Source organism: Puma concolor, unplaced genomic scaffold, assembly GCF_028749965.1.
Source record: "Puma concolor isolate L17-30 unplaced genomic scaffold, mPumCon1.1.hap2 unalloc_scaffold_96, whole genome shotgun sequence".
Taxonomy (NCBI): Eukaryota; Metazoa; Chordata; class Mammalia; order Carnivora; family Felidae; genus Puma; species Puma concolor.
The window spans coordinates 42252-59845 of NW_028240309.1; the positions used below are offsets into that span (position 1 = coordinate 42252).

The window sequence follows — 17594 nt, forward strand, 5'->3', positions numbered from 1 at the left end:
AAATAAACTTTAAAAAGAAAGAAAGAAAAAAGGAAAGATCCTTGACCTGGCAGTCAGAGGCAGATGTTAGTCTCAGCTCTGTTGGTCAACAGCTGGGTCACTGCAGACATTTCACTTAACCTCACTGAGCTTAATTTCCTCATCTGTTAAACGGAACGAATACTTCCTGACCTACAGCACAGGAGTTGGGGGGTGGGGGGGGGGGATTACTCTGAGGGCAGGACTTGCTTTTTTTTTTCATTCTTGCATCCTCAACACTTGGCCTGGTTCCTGACACATGTAAGTATTCCGTTAAGGTCTGTTACATAAATCAATTATAAAATACATATATGTAAAATCCTTTGGAAAGATAAAGACAGTTCTGTCATAATATAAGCATGTCAAAATACCTATGTTTTGGAAAAGGATTGGGAGGGAATACAGAAAACCTGGTTTGAACTGTTAGCTGATAGGATTATGGATAAATATTTTACTGTTTTATTTTTATCTTAGCCCAAACAGTTCATGTTAATGTTCTTAGAAAACTTGAATGTTCTTTTTTCTTTAAAAAAAAATTTTTTTTTAATGTTTATGTATTTTTGAGACAGAGAGAGACAGAGCATGAATGGGGGAGGGTCAGAGAGAGAGGGAGACACAGAACCCGAAGCAGGCTCCAGGCTCTGAGCTGTCAGCACAGAGCCCGACGCGGGGCTCGAACTCATGGACCGTGAGATCATGACCTGAGCCGAAGTCGGACGCTCAACCGACTGCGCCACCCAGGCGCCCCTGTTCCTTTTTTCTTTATAACAGCTTTAATGAGACACAATTTACATTGCATAAAATTCACTCATTTAAACTATTCAGTTCAGTGATTTTTGGTATATTCACAGAATAGTGAAACTACAGCCACTACCTAATTTTAGGACATTTTCATTCTCTCAAAAAGGAACACTGTGCCCATGAGCAGTCACTCCTCTCTAGTCCCCTCTCCCTCGACCCCTAGCAACTACTAATCTACTTTCTGTCTTTATGCATTTGCCAATTCTGGACATTTTGTGTAAATGAAGTCATACAGTATGCAGTCTTTTGATGTTAGACATCTTTTCATATGACTTATGGGTCATATACTTCTTTCATTGTTTGCTTATTTGACTTGAGAGAGAGAGAGAGAGAGAGAGAGGCAAAGAGAGAGGGGGACAGAGGATTCAAAGTGGGCTAGGTGGTGACAGCAAACTCCCAAATCGTGAGATCATGACCTGAGCCAAATGGACGCTCAACCGTCTGAGCCACCCAGGCCACCCTAATGCCTTCTTTTCTTTTCTTTTTTTTTAATGTTTATTTATTTTTGAGAGACAGAGAGAGACAGCATGAGAGGGAGAGGGCAGAGAGAGAGAGAGGGAGACCCAGAATATGAAGCAACCGCCAGGCACTGAGCTGGCAGCACAGAGCCCGATGCGGGGCTCCAACCCATGAGCCGTGAGATCATGACCTGAGCCGAAGTCGGATGCTCAACCGACTGAGCCACCCAGCTGCCCCTTCTTTTAATGTTTACTTATTTTTGAGAGAGAGAGAGAGAGAGAATGTGCATACGTGTATGTGCCTGTGGGGGAGGGGGCAGAGACAGAGCGGACCGAGGATCCAAAGCAGGCTCTGCTCTGACAGCAGAGCGCCCAATGCAGGGCTTGACCTCACAAACTGTAAGACCATGAGCCGCTTACGATCATGACGCTTAACCGTGTGAGCCACCCAGGCGCCCCATATGTATGACTTCCTTTGAGAAATCCTTGGTCTTTAGGCAGCCCGTATTAAAATCCGTCGTTTTTTATCAATTCCCATTCCATCACCAAGAAGATGTTCTAGAAAGGGCAGGATCTCCTCAGAGCCTGCTTCTGCTATAACTCTTTCTCAACCCGAGGCCTCGCTTTCCAGACAGTACTCATTCATTTCAAAGTGAGGAAAACCAACGACATGGCTGTCCCGTGCCCCCTTCCCCACCCTTGAGCCTCTCCGACTGCCTACCGGGATGGCAGCCCGGGGGTCCAGTCCATTCTCCACCACCGAGAGCATTTCCGCTCACACTGCAGCTCCCTCGGAGAATCACATGACACCTGCAGAGACAGACGGCGGCGGCCAGATGAGCAGGTTCCAGCTCCCCACCCGCAGCCAATTCTCCCCCTCCCCCAGCAGGCAGCGGGTCAGCCCATCTTCCTCAAACTGCAATGCAAAGGCCTCTGAATTCAAAAGTAAAAGCCAAGAGTGGATTTTAAGGAAGGAAACAAGGGAAGAGAAGAAATCTGAGGGCTCGGATCTCAGGAGGTGGGGAATCCTATGTGCCATGGGTGGGTCCACCCTAATCAGGGCATGGAAAGGCCTCTGTATGCCACACCACACGCTGGCACAAAAAAGCAGGGAATGAAGGGCTGATTTGGATACAGAACTAAGGGTGCGAGGGGGATGCTGCCGCTGGAGGTGCCAAGAGCCCACATGGACCAGGAAGCAGGGGCTCACAATTCACATTCGGAGCCTCTGACTCCTGTGCCAGCCCCATGTCTGCCAGCTCGGCGGGGACAAGCACAACCGAAGGAAGTTTCCAAAGGGAGGGCCTCTTGCTACATAGCTGCTTCCCCTCCAGGCACGAGGGTCCAGCTGGAGCAGCACAGGGACACGCCTAAGGGAAACAACACGGGTTCGAATCTCGATTTGCCACTAACCACTTAGGCATGCTAGGTGGGGCACCACGGCAGACGTCTCAAATGGAGGTTATGAATGTGGAAAATGCCCAGCACAGGGCCTGACGGTACTAAGGATAAATGGTGTCTATTACCCCGGTTGGATGTGGCCAAGCCTTACAGGCAAAGGCCACTGTCTGAATGAGTCCGCTCAACTACCTGAAGTCAGTACACAGGTAAATCCCTCAGGGCACTGGCTCCCCCCCACCCTCCGGGGGTGGCTTAGGTCGGGGGGGGGGGGCCTCAACCTGAGCCTCGGGGGGGGGGCTGTTGGCTCGCCTGGACCGCCCCAGCCACTTGGACGGACCAGGATTGGGTAGGCACATTCCCATCTAAACAGATCTCTAGTGACCACACTGCCGAGCATGGAGGGACACCAAAAAACAGGTCATCGCTGTCTCTGTTCTCAAAAACCGATGGCCCAAAGAAGTTATCAAATGGAGGCATGCTGAATGGATTTTGTACTGTTTACACACATTGCTTCATTCATTCCTTGGAACCACCCTAGGCGAGCTCTTTTATTATCCAGATCTAACAGATACGAAATCAAAGCTGACCCAGGTCAAGGAACTTCCCAAGATCCCAGGGCTGATCAGTGGCGGGCTCTACCACCTTCGGCCAGGATGACATCCACCCTTCTGGAAGAGGCAGGTGTGAGCTAGGGCTAAGGGGTGGCTGGGGAGGGGGCAGGGGAGTCTTGGGAGGAGGGCTCTTCGGCCGGGGGCCCAGGTGGCGGGATGCAAGGGAGCATCGGGTTGAGTCTGGCAGGAAAGGTTTACAGGCGAACAGCGAGGCATGGAGAACGGCAGGGTGGCCCTAAATGATGAAAGACGCTCTGATTCACCCCTGGCCTCTGGATCCGGCAGAGGGTGAACAGGACCCAGCGCCGACCTTCCTAAGTAAGGACATGCAAAGGGAGACAGGTGTGTGGAGGACGGGCCCCACGAAACCAGCTCTGGTCAGCGCACAACAGACTGACAGGAGGAACACTAGCCCCTGGCCACAGCCCATCACACTGTCTCTCCCTCCACCACTTTCCCAGCTCCTACCCACCGGGAATCCTCAGGACCCTTTGCTGGAGACCAGCTCCATGCTCTGGCCACCAGGGCACCGGGAGAAGGGGACGTACTACAGAGTCGGTCCTGAAACCGTGCCTGATCCTAGAGGCTGGGTTTCTTCAAGGCTACCCTACGCAGCCCTGCAGGCCAAGTTCAGGCTCTCTGGCTTTGAGACCCTGGCATCCAATCCCCTTTGGTAATTCCGGGGGCCTGCCCTTCTAGACAGAGCCTCAAGCCCTAAAACTGCCCTTCCCTCAGCCGGCCTCAAGGCTTGGGCCTCAGCAATCTGAAGAGGAGGACCATTGAGGCCTCATCAACTAATTAACTGAATATAATATTCACTGGAGGGAGGGAGGCTTATCATTAAGTGGGTGTCCTGGCCAAGTCAGGATCTGCTGAAAAAACAAAGTAAACTGACACTGAGGTCAGAGCAGGGCCAGACAAGAGACAACTGGGACCTAAAACAGTGTCAGGAACGTCACAAAAGGACAACCGTGCAGAGAAACCTAGAAGAATGGCCACTTGACAATTCACAAAACAGAACTGAGACGTGGGGGTCAGGCCAAAGTTCCGGGCACATCTTTCTTTGCAGGAAACCAAAGCTCCCTACATAGGCCTGTCGGTGCTAGAACGCCTCAGGAAGGCAGGCAATGGCTCAGAGGCAGGACCACGACCATCTACGATGTGAGATCTCTGGGCTCTGGGTCTCCTGACTGCTAGGTCAGCACTCCAGCAGGCTCCTTGGGTGGGCCAGACCCCCATCTACCATGCTATGGGACTGGTTTCACTTTCTATCCTCAGAACTGTCTTCACTGACACCAAGAAGCAAACGAAAGAGGGGTGGGTCTTCAGGAGACCCAGAATAAAGAGAGCAAGTAGAGAGTTCAAACATCCCTGATACAGTTGAGCAGAAAAGGTGAGTGCCGTGTGCCTTTAGGAAACTCCTAAGCCACCCTTCGTCTACCTCTGCCCCTCGGTATCGGTTCACTCTGGCACAGGATCTCATTCTCTATCCTCATTTAATTCTTAAAACAATCCTGTGAGAGAAGGATGATTATCCCTCATTCACAGAAGAGAAAACTGAGGCTCAGTAGAAACACGCCTCAGGTGAGGGACAGAATTTTCTCATTCCAAGCTCTGTGCCTTTCGCCAGTTCATACTGTCCCAGGTCCTTGGTTCAAAGAGTTTCAGGCAAACTTATTATTCACAGACTCTTCAGAAGCTCCACCTTATCAAAGAAGGCCTAACACTGACAAGAAACAATCTTGCCCATCAGATCTGTGGCCCCACCTAGCTGACCACAGGTCCTTTCCATGGCAGCCAGGTTTCCGAGCTGTCCCTCCTCAAACGTTCCAACACACAGGAAGGAATCGTTGTGGTTGATTCTCTTCGTGATACTGCCTGGCCTTCTATAAACATCCAATTTCACTTCCTCAGGAGACTAAGGAAGAACGAAAAGAGGAGAAGGACTCAGATGAGACTTACATTAAAAGAAGAAATGGATAACCTGGCTTCACCACTTTCGAAACACTCCGTTCATCAGTAAACAGCAACCTCCTCTTCTGAGAGACTTCCCCGCCATCCGCGACAGCCTCGTCTCTACGGCCTGACTCCGATCCTGCACCTGGCTATGCACGACAACAGGCCGGTGTTTAAGCCCTCCAGCTGCTCTACCAGGTGATGAGTCAGGGTTTTCAGTTGGAAACAAATGACAAAGTTATCTTCTGATTCAGAAAGACAGCGGATACTTCAGACATGTGAGTGCTGAGTAAACAGCACCTCCTTCTACCTGAAGAAAGTCGGATTTCTAGACAAGAGCCCTGTGGGGGGTGGGATGGGTGTGTGGGGGGGGGGGGTAGGGCAGCAAAGCAACTGAATATCAGCTGGAGGGCAAGCAACTTCTAGCTCGTGATTCCCAGTCCAAAGGCTAGTGGGGGAGGCCAGAAATGTGAAGTCTAGGAACACTGGGTATCTTTCTTTCCTCCCTCCCTCCTTCCATCCAACAACACCCATCTCTCCCATATTCTTGTCCCAGGTCCCTTAAGATTCTGGCAAGGACCAAACTCTGAGTGAATGAAAGCAGGACCTTTGCCTGACTCATTCACCATTGTATTTCTAATGCTTCAAACAGTGCACGGCACAGGGTGGTGCTCAAGAAATACTTGCTGAATGAACAGATGAGTAAAATAAAAAGGCTCAGACCGTTGCAGACCGTAAGAGGTTGAGGTATACAACTTTTCAGTGGTGGGGTCACTGTGGAACTCCTTCCATTACACCAAGCTGCCAACAGGCTGAAACCCTTCAGAGATCACACCTTCACGGAAGGGGACATTGAAGGTCAAAGGCCATCCGATTCTCGAAGGCGTGAGACTACAAATGCAAGCAAAGACAATGGGTCTTCTTTGGGGTCCTTTACAATGGCTGTCAAATGGCCAATCCTTCGGAGTTTGGTCACCAGAACTTAGAGGGGAGGTGCACCCCCAAATCCCAGGAGATTATAAATGTTAACAATGGAGCCTGGGTGCCTCAAGAATGTCTAGCTACTCTGAGATAACTTGACTCTCTGTGTTCATGGGTAATCAAAATGGTCAAAACTCAATGCTCCAGCACCTGCCAAAAGAGGAAGCAATTCAACAGCCTCCACGGAGGCCTCGGCGTCCCCAGGATCCACTCATCTCTACTCTTCACAACATGTAACGTCACCTCTGGCACATTCGGTAGCGGGACTAATCTACAACCAGTTCTGGCCAGGAGGGGCACTGGGTGAGGGTCCTTTCTAAGCGGCAGGGCAATACACATGGACATGATTCTGTGACCACAGCCAACCCCACACAGTGGAACCCCTGGAGTTTCTCCAGATCATCACCCAAAAGGAAGTGATAAGCTCCCACTGCCCCAGCTGAATGAGTAGCTGTCCCTCACCTTCCAGGTATTTGGATGATACCTACCATTCCAGCAGCCAACGCGAGTGATGTAATATGGATGCCAGGAACACAATCCTTAAGGACAGCTACAGGGGACCTGACATCCAGGAAAAGCACTTGACCCACGGGAGAAGGATCTCTACTCCTCCACACTTACTTACCATCTGAGGCCCTGCATCAATTGAGGTGTTCGGCAAGTGCCTGGCTCTGAGAAAGCAGGTGGGGTCGGCAGGGGACTGCACTAGGTTCTCAGATCAAATGGGGACCACATCAAGGGAAGAATGGGCGCAGAGTTGGGATGAAGAGTTGAAACGGGGATAGGAAGACGTCAGTCTAACAAGATTGGGTAGGGGTGGTGGGAACTAGGGCAGCAAGAGTTGGGGGGTGGTTTAGCAAAGACTCAGGAATGAAGTGTCCTCAGGCTGGCTGGGGATGGAAAGAAAGTACGGGGTGGGCTTGGAAGTTAGGGGTTGAGTGGGCGAGGACAAGAAGATACATACAAGACTTGAGATAGGGCTGAGATCAGAGTTATCAAGAAGAGGGGGGTAAGCGCAATAGGGCATCTACTGTGGTGGTAGGTATTAAATGAGTGGGGGGAGGTGGGTGTTTTGGCTGAGCAGACCTTGGGGGGCTGAGCAGGGGGGCTGGGATAAGAAAGCTGAGCCTGAAAAGGGGTAAGCCAGAAAGACGGGGAGGGGGGAGGGGGGGTTCGAGGAGGTCTGCGTGGAGCACTGGGATCGCCAAAGGGGTTGAGGGGTGAGAATGAGATGCGTCAGAGGGAGGCGGAGGGAAGTGGCTGTCCTAGGGGTTGGAAGTGGGCTGCCGTGGGGTCGAGTGTGGCTGCACTTACGCAAGACCAGTGGTGAAGGGGTGAGGGTAAGGGCTGGGCTCGGGTCACGGGTGAAGAAGAGGAAGGGGACGGGTCAGCACTGGCTGTTTGGGCTGAAGGCTCGGGTCCGAGTGGGGTAGGGTGCGGGGCTCAGGCGGGGAAGGGAAAAGGCTCTGAAGCAGGACAGTTTCAAAGCAACCAAGGGTTTGCGATCACGGACAGGGCTGGTGACCCATCGCCCGTTCTCGTCTCGGCCCCGCCGTCCCTTCTCACCCTCCTCGCCCTCTGACCCCTAACTCACCAGAGGGAGCGGGGACGGGGCGCGGGGCACTCCTGGCCACGGCAGCCCCTAAGCCTCCGACCAGGCGCTGCGGCCTCCCGGCCAGCGACAACAGGAAACGGCGCTCGCGGCGCCGGACGCCATCACGTTGGTTCGGCGTCCGGCCCCGCCCCCGGACCGCGGAGCCAATCGCAGGGCCGGCGGAGCCTCGGGGCGGGGCCACCGCTCGGGAAAGCCCAAGTCACCAGCCCCGGAGCAGGTGAGTGATCTGGGAGGCTGGGGACTCTGCGACCCGAGATGCGCACGAAGAGGCGAGGCCACCGGGGTAGCCCACCAGTGTCGGGCGGAACGTGTCCTACTGCCCGCCCCCAGAAGTGTCTGCGTCTCACTAGATCCCGGCCGCCTTCTGGGTTCATGACCTTGCCTGGGCACAGCACTATCTACCATTGAGGCTGTCTGTTGGCCTCCTGCCCGGAAGGTTCCCACTTGTAAAATCGGACCAATAACGTCTACCCTAGTTTTGCCTCCCTGAGGGCATCAGTGCAGTAGAGGTGCTTCCCGCCTGGTGGTTCTCAGGAAAAGCATACAGGTTTTGATCACCGCTGTCACCAAGGGAGCACCTTTAGGTACCCGTCAGCCCCCAGGCATGAAGCTTAAGGTTCTGGTTATTCTCATCTAGCCAGCAAGTTGTTTGTTTCCTTTACTTGGTAGAGTTGATATTTCTCTTTCACATGGACTCGGAACAGAAGGTCAAGAGTGTGTGTTGGTGGGGGTGGGGAGAGATGTCTTGTGCTTTGGACACTTCATACCTGCAGGCTTAGGTCAAATGGGATCTTAGGGCCTGAGTGTGGGGTGAGTAGTGGGGTGGAGAGGTACTGCTATCTGCAGGTTCAGGGGGACTTTGGGGGTGTCTACAGGGCTGGTCTGGGAACGGGACAGTTCTTGGAAGAAAGCTCCACTGATCTGGGCCAGGCTCTCCATCAGCCTTTCTGGGAAGGGGAGAAGAAGGGGTCCCAGTGCCTGTTTCCATTTATAAAACCAGCTGTTGAAGATGTGGCACCTGAGTGTGTGCGGGTTGCCCCTTCAATAATTCTCTCTCTAGGAGCGAGAACCACCTCTCCTCGATTTTAGACTAGATGAATCTGAGTACATTTAGTATGGTTAACAGTTGAACAGAAAGTTAGAAATAAGGACACGGAGGGATGCCGGGGTGGCTCGGTCGGTTAAGTGTCTGACTTCGGCTCAGGTCACAATCTCACAGTTGTGAGTTCCAGCCCTGCATTGGGCTCTGCGCTGACCGTGCAGAGCCTGCTTGGGATTCTCTCTCTCTCTCTCTCTCTCTCTCTGTCTCTCTGCCCCTCCCTCGCATGTGCTCTCCCTCTCAAAAGTAAATAAACATTAAAAATAAATAAATAAGGACACAGAAGCAAAGCATTATCTTAGCATTAAACAACTTGGAAAGTAAGGAATTTACTAGGAAATCCAGCTTCCTGGGCAAAAGGATAGTGTTTCTGGTTATAATTATAGCACATCAAGAGCATCAGTGTCTTGATACAAGCATGCCCTCCCCCAGATGGAGCCAGCAACATTCCTCAGTTCTTCCAATGAATTTGTACGCAGCCGCTGTCTGCAAAAGCTGTGGGAACCCCGCATGGTAATCTCTTGTCTATCTTTTCAGGAGCCCCCGTCTCCTGGTCTTCTCTTACTTCTCAGGCCTCTCGGCCCCTCTGCAAAGTCGACGGGCTTGTCTTCCTCTCTCCATCTTACTCTGGCGCACGTTTCCACCATTCATGGGCCACGAGTCCACCAGGTAGTCTGAGGCCGGAAAAAAAAAAAAAATCTCCCATTACCCTGTTATTTGAGCAATAATAAAGGTACATGCAAAGTGCCATGGTGCCAGAGAAGAGGCCTGGAAGGTTATCCTGGCGGAAGCACCTTTTATCTGAGCCTTCCGGGTGGACACAGGAAAGGGCGATGCCGATGCCGGCGAAGAGACTGGTAGAGAAACGGCTGGTGGGTAGGAATGCAGACTGAGCTCAGGGGAGGGTGCACGGAGAGGTGGAGAGGAAGCTAGGAAGTAAGGCCAGAGTAAGAGGAGGGGGATCAGAATGGAAGGGGGAGATAAAGACAGATTGGGCAATGGGGAAAGGGAGGAGGCACAGACAGAGCTGGAGGCCAGCGCAGGAAGGGCTCAGACGCTCACAAAGGCACTGGTCTGTCAGAGTCAAGCACTAGGCATAGTCATTCAAAGCCAGGCAGGAGAACTGCAGGCATCTGAACTTCTCGGGGGTCTAAGGTGTCGATTCCTGAACCCCGCCCCTGCCCTGGAGAGTCACTCTGGGATGAGGCCCAAGCATTTAGCCTTGGCCCAGACCTTTTCTGTCTCTTGCCCTCCCACCCGTGGATCTGAAGGGTGAGAAAATGTGAGGATCTCTCTTTAACCTAGGAGCTGAAGGGCAAGGGATTTAACAGGTGTGGAAAACAGAGGCTCCTAGTTGCCAGATAGGAATTTTGATTTATCCTTAGCAACCACCCTGAAGGTAAGCACCATTGTTATGCCCATGGCATAGATGATAAAACAGGCTTAAGAGAGGTTAAGGAACTTGGGGGCCCAAGGCCATACAACTCATAATTACTACGGGTGGGATCCTCACCCAGCTCTGATTCTAGCTGGAGAACTAGCATAATTCAGTGGCCGAGCAAGTGGGCTTTGGAGCCAGGAATGCTTAGGTTTGAATACCGGCTCTACCCCATACCGTTTTCTAGGCCTTCCCTAAGACAGCGCGGGGCCCAGCACAACCCAGCAAGTGTGGGCCTGAGACCACTGCCACAGTCAGTGGTTTTCATAGGCCCCTCGAGATGGCACCAGAGATAGAAACTTCTAAGTTTGATTGGTGGTTAGAAAAGAGAAGTAAATCACAACACTCTGAGGCCCCTTCGCCTCAGGCAGAGGGGCCAGAGTGTGTGACTTCCGGGAAGTTCCCCAAACTATCTGAGCCTCAGTTCCTCATCTGTAAATTGGGGAAAATATCAGTTGCCGTGAGGATTAAAGAAGATAATATCCTCAGGACGGTTTCTGGTCTGAAGTAAGCACTTGAGGATAACTAGCTATATTATTATTATTATTATTATTATTATTATTATTATTACAGTTTTGGCTAATTTGTACCTACCCAGTCCAGTCAGATCTCCGTTTTCTAACTGGTCTTTGAGCACTGGAGTGAGAGCCTCTCTTGTTGGAACCCCAGATGTATCCTTACTTGGTCTCTGACCGAAATCATCTAAGTAGGACTAATGCCACCATTTCTTTTGAAACCGGAATAGGTAATGTTCTCATGGCTTCTGTTGCAGGAAGCTGGTTCCTCCCACTCTCCTTGAAGAAACGGATTTAAAGGGTTCATAAAAATGATTTGTCAATTCTATCTCAATGAAGTTGGACACAAATACAGCTTTGAGGTGCAGTTGACAAAAGAATGGACTCTGTAAGCCTCCCAAATGTTATCACACGTAGTTTACAGTTCAAATAGTACGAAATGAAATGGTGAGGAAACAGAATGACCCGCAGCAGCCTCTTGCCTCGACCATCCCCACCCTCCTGGGCCAGCTCACCAGTCCTCGGTCCTCCTTACCTCTCGCTGGGTCTTCGGGTGCTTATCTCCACCTGTCTTGTGTTTCTAGCTCTTAATTCTTCCATTTAAAAGATTTAAAAAAAAATTTTTTTTTTGAAAGAGAGAGAAGGAGAGAGAGAATCCCAAGCAGGCTCTGCACCGTCAACACAAAGCCCGATGCGGGGCTCGAACCCACGAACCGTGAAATCGTGACCTGAGCTGACGTCAGACGCTCAACCGACTGAGCCACCCAGGTGCTCTGATTCATGCATTTTAGACACTGTCTGTGGACGTCCTGGCAACACAGGCAAGGAGTTAGGTCTTTAACACCCCCCACCCATTCCATTCTTGGGGTTTACTTTTGTCACTCTTGCCCCACGAGTGACAGTGGTTGCAGAATTGTGACTAGGCAAGTATTGTTCACCGCAGAGCTTACTCATGTAGTCCGATGGCACTCGTTTCTGTCCCCCGACCCCCCGGGGTTTAATTTCTTCTCCTTCTCTTTCTGTGCTGCCCGCCACGATCACTCCTCCACTCCGCTCCAGTGCTCTGGCATGACAGTTAGTGCCATTCCCCTCGGCTACCTCCTTGACCTGTCCTACGCTGCTGTCCTGGAACCTTCCTTCGCTGCTTCCTGGGCTGGGCTTTTCCTGGCTCCCTTCTCTTCTTGCTTTCTTCACTCTCTCTCTTAATCTGCAGTTAAGAATCCCTTTCTAATATTAAAAAATAGAATGGTCTTTGGACCTGCTCGTGATCGTAGGTATCCTTTCGATATCTATTAATTGGGACAAAAAATACAGAAAGACCAAAAGTTACTATGAAGGCACTCCTGCTCTTAAGTGAATTTGTGTTTTACTCACAATAGCATCTATGAACGTGTGAAAGCCTGTTCAAAGTTCAGGCTTAGGGTTAGTTCAATCTAGCCTCAATGTCTGGTCTTCCATTTGTCACCTCACCCCCTCAACTTGCCGTGAGACAACCCCTCTCTTGACTTTCTATTCAGTTCCTGTGCCCTAGCAGAGACTTAAGTACTGGTTTCAGGCCCACCTTGCAGGTGCACGTGGCCATGGCTGGCCAATCAGGGTCTCCTCCTACCAGATACAGGGTCCAAGCAGACCAATCAGAGGCTTTTTGAAGACTGGCTTTCCTTTATGAGGCTTGCTCAACCTCAGTGGAGAGTTGGAGTTACTAACGACTATCTTTGCAGTCTTGGGGCATGCATCCTGAAGCCTGAAGCCATCATGGAGGAAAGCACAACTGAGGGACAGCTGCGGAGAGAATGACGTTTGAGCGCTAGATGCGGCCAGCTTTAAGATCTTAGGCTTCCCGGTTATGTGAGCCGATACACTGTATGACATTTTTGGTTTAAGCATATTTTAGTTGGATTTCTTTCACTTGGAGCATAAAGAGCGGCGACTGATACATTGTCTTTGCGAACTTGGGCAGGTTATACAAGCGGTGTGTACAGACTTGGACCGTGACAACGCAGCTCCCATTAGGTCCCCTGTGGCTGCCCTGTTATCAGCCTGAGCCTGAGACAGCTTGACGTGGAATAGTCCGTTTTAGGGTCTGGAGGAAACGACTTACCATGAGTCACTGCCCTAAAATATACTTTCTACCCACATGCCCGGTGCCTGGAATTCTGTGGTGATGGTGGCATTCCTTAGCGTCAACCATGGCTCTCTTCAAGCGGTTCTCCTTTGGAGTGTGGAGTCTGCGATATTAAACTTGTAGAAGTCCTTTCTTCTGGAGGTCCCTCTGGGAGGCAGTGGATCCAGGATGCGGTGTAGACAGACCTAGGTACACATCTCAGTTCCCAATGGCACGGTCCCTTTGCAGCTTTGGGGGCAAACACATAGCACTGTGTGCTGACCTTTAGGAGGTCAGTCTGTATTACATAAGGAATCCTATGCAGAGAGTGAAGAAATGGTCTCAGATTCACCCAGTAATATCCCCGAGTCAGCCCTGAGGGCAGGGTCTGGCACTAGGCGTTGGGAAGAGGAAGGAGATGTGATTCTTGTCTTGTCAGGGCTCCTGACCTAACAGAGAACTGCGGTTGAGTCTTCACATGGACGGACGCTATCTTTCACTCCGCGCCATTCGTAGGTGACGCCTAGAAGAGCAGGGCCACCGTGTCGTAGCCTCTAACCCACGACTCTGTCACATTCTGGGAGAGAGAATTATGGGCCCTCCCCGCATCCCCGCTCCTGCTGTGTCTCCTCGTGGCCACAGTGTACTTTCCCATCCCTGGCTTGGGGCTTGGGGCTGGTTCCGTGCTTAGGCTCAAAGAGAGCAAGAGTGCTTGCTCTCTTCCGCTTCTCTTGGGTAGCCGCTGCCTCTTCAGCCTGGGTCCCGGCAGCAACGCAGGGAGACAGGACCAGCAGCGAGAAGCCGAGCCGATCCAGCCAGCAGGGCATTAAAGTACAGCGGTAACGGCCAACCTGTGAGAATCGGTTTCCCAGCCTCCTGAGTTTTGAGGATGGTTTATTAGTTAGCACTGTTGTGGCAAAAGATAACAGATACATGGACTCCCTCCGTTATCAGGTTACGTACAGGTTCAGCTGCTGCAGTAGAGACCCGACACAACAGTGGGTTAAGTGAATTTTTTTTAATTCTTTTTTTTTTAATCCTTTTTTTCGGGGGGGGGGGGAGTGCAGGCGGGGGAGGGGCAGAGAGAGTGGGGCAGAGGATCCAAAGCGGGCTCTGCGCTGACAGGCTGACAGCACAGAACCCGACGTGGGACTCAAACTCACGAACCGCGAGATCATGACCTGAGCTGAAGTTGGATGCTTAACCGACTGAGCCACCCAGGCGCCCTTTAATTCTTTTTGGTTTTAAGTGTTTATTTCTTTTTGAGATAGAGACAGAGATTGAGTGGGGGAAGGGCAGAGAGAGAGGGAGACACAGAGTCCGAAGCGGGCTCCAGGCTCTGAGCTGTCAGCACAGAGCCCGATGTGGGGCTTGAACCCACAAACGGTGAGATCCTGACCTGAGCTGAAGTCGGACACCTAACCGACTGAGCCATCCAGGCGCCCCAACAGTGGGTTAAATTAAAAAACAGCTTGGGGCGCCTGGGTGGCGCAGTCGGTTAAGCGTCCGACTTCAGCCAGGTCACGATCTCGCGGTCCGTGAGTTCGAGCCCCGCGTCGGGCTCTGGGCTGATGGCTCAGAGCCTGGAGCCTGGAGCCTGTTTCCGATTCTGTGTCTCCCTCTCTCTCTGCCCCTCCCCCGTTCATGCTCTGTCTCTCTCTGTCCCAAAAATAAATAAACGTTGAAAAAAAAAAAAAACAGCTTCTTGGGGGCACCCGGGTGGCTCAGTCGGTCAGGTGTCTGACTTCGGCTCAGGTCATGATCTTGCCGTTCATGGGTTCGAGCCCTGGGTCGGGCTGTGTGCGGACGGCTCGGAGCCTGGAGCCTGCTTCACATTCTGTGTCTCCCTCTCTCTCTGCCCCTCCCCCGCTCATGCTCTGTCTCTGTCTCTCAAAAATGAGTCAACATTGAAAAGAAATTTTTTTAAGAAGCAGCTTCTTGATCTCTCATATGATAATCCGGTTAAGTACTGGATCTGGGGCTGGTTCGGTGGCTCTTATGTCAGGGAGCCAGGCTCCTTCTGTTTTCCTGCTCTACCACCCTGGGGTGTAGCCCTCATCCAGATGAGGCCTTTGTACTGTTGAAATCTTCATTTCCTCCACAGGGTGGCGCCAGACCGCTCTCTGCCACTGCCCTGGAACACAGGCAGCCTAAGCACCATTCCTGCCTCTGCTTCGGGCCTCGGGACTTTTCTTCTTCTTGAATGAGTGTGCTCCCGCCCCCCAGCTGGTGCTCCACGCCATCCCCCAGGTCTCAACAACATACCCCCACCAGGACCACAGGAGCCAGAGCTGGTCGTGCCTGGTGCTCCTCAGGACTGAGAGGCCCTGACCTCCGTGGGGGCAGGAGCCCGCCAGCATGACCAGTCGGGACTCCCAGGTTAAGAATCCAGTGGAGCCTCCTGGTCATCCTCAATCTGCTCTGCCCTTCGTCTCCCGCTCGCAGATCCCTGCTGACCTCCAGCCCTGAAGAAGCCGGAGAACCTCTGCTTCCCCCACCTCCCCGTCCGCCTTGTCCTACTTCAGTAGTTTGGTGAGCATAAAAAGGCCTGTCAAAGTGGTCCCTCTGTTTGGGGGATGGGCTCAGGAGGGGTGGGCATGTGGGTTCGGAGGGTGACAGATTCTTTCTCCAAATGCTCGCCAGGCTCCTCCGAGCCCTCTTCTTGATTCAACCTTGCTTGGCCTGTGAAGACTTGAACAACCACGGGCATGGTTGCTGGCAGCTCGTGGCCGCATCCCTAGTAGGACTCTAGCCTCCCTTAAAGTGCCTGCCTGCAAAACTCCCGGCTGTCTAAAGGATTGGCTGCTTAGTCCAGCCGACGCCTGAAGATCGGGCCCCTGTCTCCCAGCTTCTGTGAGAGGGCAGGAGCTTAACTCTGAGAAGTGTCAGCAAAGCCAGATGGGTCTCCTATGGGCCAGCGTCCCTTCCTGCTTTTTGTCATCTTTCACTTCTGATTATAGAGCCCCCACTCATTCCCTTCCCTAGTCCCTCATTCTCCCTGTGAAATACCCCATCACCTCTGTAATACTCCCAGTTGGGTGCCTGCTCACGATGAACCCTTTCCCCTACGGCACTGCAATACTATGTTACTGACTGAACTCTGTCTGGATTACTTTAAGTAGTGTCTGCTTTTGTTTATCTTCATCAGGGGAGGTGTGCGGGATCAGCCTTTTAATTTTTTTTTTTTAATATTTTGTTTTGAGAGAGAGGCAGGGTGCAAGCAGGGGGGTGGGGGAGGGGCAGAGAGCGAGGAAGACACAGACTCCAAAGCGGGCTCCAGGCTCCGAGCTGTCAGCACAGAGCCCGACGTGGGGCTCAAACCCAAGAACCGTGAGATCATGACCTGAGCCGAAGTCGGTCGCTCAACTGACTGAACCAGCCAGGTGCCCCAACAGCCTTTGAAATTAAATTATTTTCAGGATCAGCTTTTTAAGTAAGCATCCCAGGGATGTTTGCGTATAGAGGTCCAAAGGCTATATTTTGAGAAATCATGTTTCCCTGTGGAGATCTTTTCTCTGGCAGCCCTTTTGAATGGGGGCTATGTTTTCTCAGATACCGCATTGCCAATAGTCCATCCAGCTTTAATTCCAGTGAGAACGTTCCAGAGATGAAACTAAGAATCAACTCCAGGCGCTTCTCCAGTCACCTCTGGGGATGAGTGTATGTCGTCAGCATCCAGCACCTCACCTGCTGCCCAGCTAGAATGACACCTTTCAGGGTTTCTGACTTAGAAACACGACCACCAGGTTACTCCATGTGGACACCACCCCCCTTTTACAAAGCCTTTGAACACCCACCCATCAGGAGGGGTTTGCTGGATAATGTTGGTTGGCTCTTGACACCCATTTCTAGCCCCTTCTTTGCAGGTCCTGGAAACCCACGAACCATAGTTCACAGATTCCCTCGGCAGCAGAATTCTGCCAATAAAGCGTACCTGTGTGAGATTTAGAAGGCGGGAAGGAGGCGGAAGCCATGCTTTTCTCCTCTGCAGCAGCAGACATGCAGGCTGAATGTTGGAGTCCATACTCCCCACCAGTCAGGCTTGGGGCCATGGGGCTGTAGTGACCCCAGCAGGGGCTTCCCGAAGTTTCCTGACTGAGTGGCAGCAGCAACTTTGAATCTATGGAAAGCAACTGTGGTAAAGTAACCTGAGAGCTAGTGGTGCGATTCCCCCCTGGCCCTGACCTTCACCACCGCGAGCCCCACCAGTGGTGAGCACCAATTGCTTGTATAACCTTTGCGTGTGTGTGTGTTTGAAATATCTAGAATGGTTTGTTTTCCTGGCTATGGTAGTTTTAAAATATGTTCACAAAACTGAGGGTTGACGGGGGGTGGGAGGGAGGGGAGGGTGGGTGATGGGTATCGAGGAGGGCACCTTTTGGGATGAGCACTGGGTGTTGTATGGAAACCAATTTGACAATAAATTTCATATATTGAAAAAATATAAAGATCTACTGAATGAGTGCTGGAAAAAAATAAAAAATAAAATATGTTCACAAATTCTGACTCTTCTCTTTAATTTTTTTTTAACGTTTATTTATTTTTGAGACAGAGACAGAGCATGAACGGGGGAGGGGCAGAGAGAGAGGGAGACACA

The 17594-nt window shown here is 51.6% G+C and overlaps 1 protein-coding gene and 2 long non-coding RNA genes across 20 annotated transcripts in view; 1 reads left to right on the forward strand and 2 right to left on the reverse strand.

The window, feature by feature from the left end:
• LOC147570808 (pleckstrin homology domain-containing family M member 1-like) overlaps window positions 1-7942 on the reverse strand; it is a 29517-nt gene extending 21575 nt beyond the window's left edge. For 5 of the 10 annotated variants that reach the window (XM_086696771.1, XM_086696772.1, XM_086696774.1 and 2 more), the window contains exons 1-2: window positions 7821-7942; window positions 1999-2087 (exon numbers count right to left, since the gene is read on the reverse strand). In XM_086696771.1, coding sequence (XP_086552897.1) covers window positions 1999-2046 — 48 coding nt within the window. In that variant the 5' untranslated portion in view covers window positions 2047-2087; window positions 7821-7942. Of the gene's footprint in view, window positions 1-1998; window positions 2088-2487; window positions 2875-5251; window positions 5435-5968; window positions 6137-7820 lie in introns of those variants that run through there. The other 5 variants (XM_086696767.1, XM_086696769.1, XM_086696768.1 and 2 more) reach the window with 5 other exon arrangements.
• Window positions 7939-17329, forward strand: LOC147570809 (uncharacterized). 8 transcript variants are annotated; one of them, XR_015248019.1, is made up of 5 exons: window positions 8042-8058; window positions 11529-11661; window positions 12615-13207; window positions 15102-15529; window positions 15641-16115. It is a non-coding gene; the product is annotated as an uncharacterized LOC147570809 (long non-coding RNA). The 8 variants fall into 8 exon arrangements; XR_015248018.1 differs by lacking the exon at window positions 8042-8058 and adding an exon at window positions 9477-9609; XR_015248017.1 differs by lacking the exon at window positions 8042-8058 and adding an exon at window positions 11209-11340.
• Window positions 9234-12620, reverse strand: LOC147570810 (uncharacterized). Of its 2 annotated transcripts, none has more exons than XR_015248026.1 (3): window positions 12455-12620; window positions 10973-11172; window positions 9234-9614 (listed from the first exon to the last, which is right to left on the reverse strand). It is a non-coding gene; the product is annotated as an uncharacterized LOC147570810 (long non-coding RNA). The 2 variants fall into 2 exon arrangements; XR_015248025.1 differs by lacking the exon at window positions 12455-12620 and adding an exon at window positions 11429-11543.
• Window positions 17330-17594: the final 265 nt, after the last annotated feature.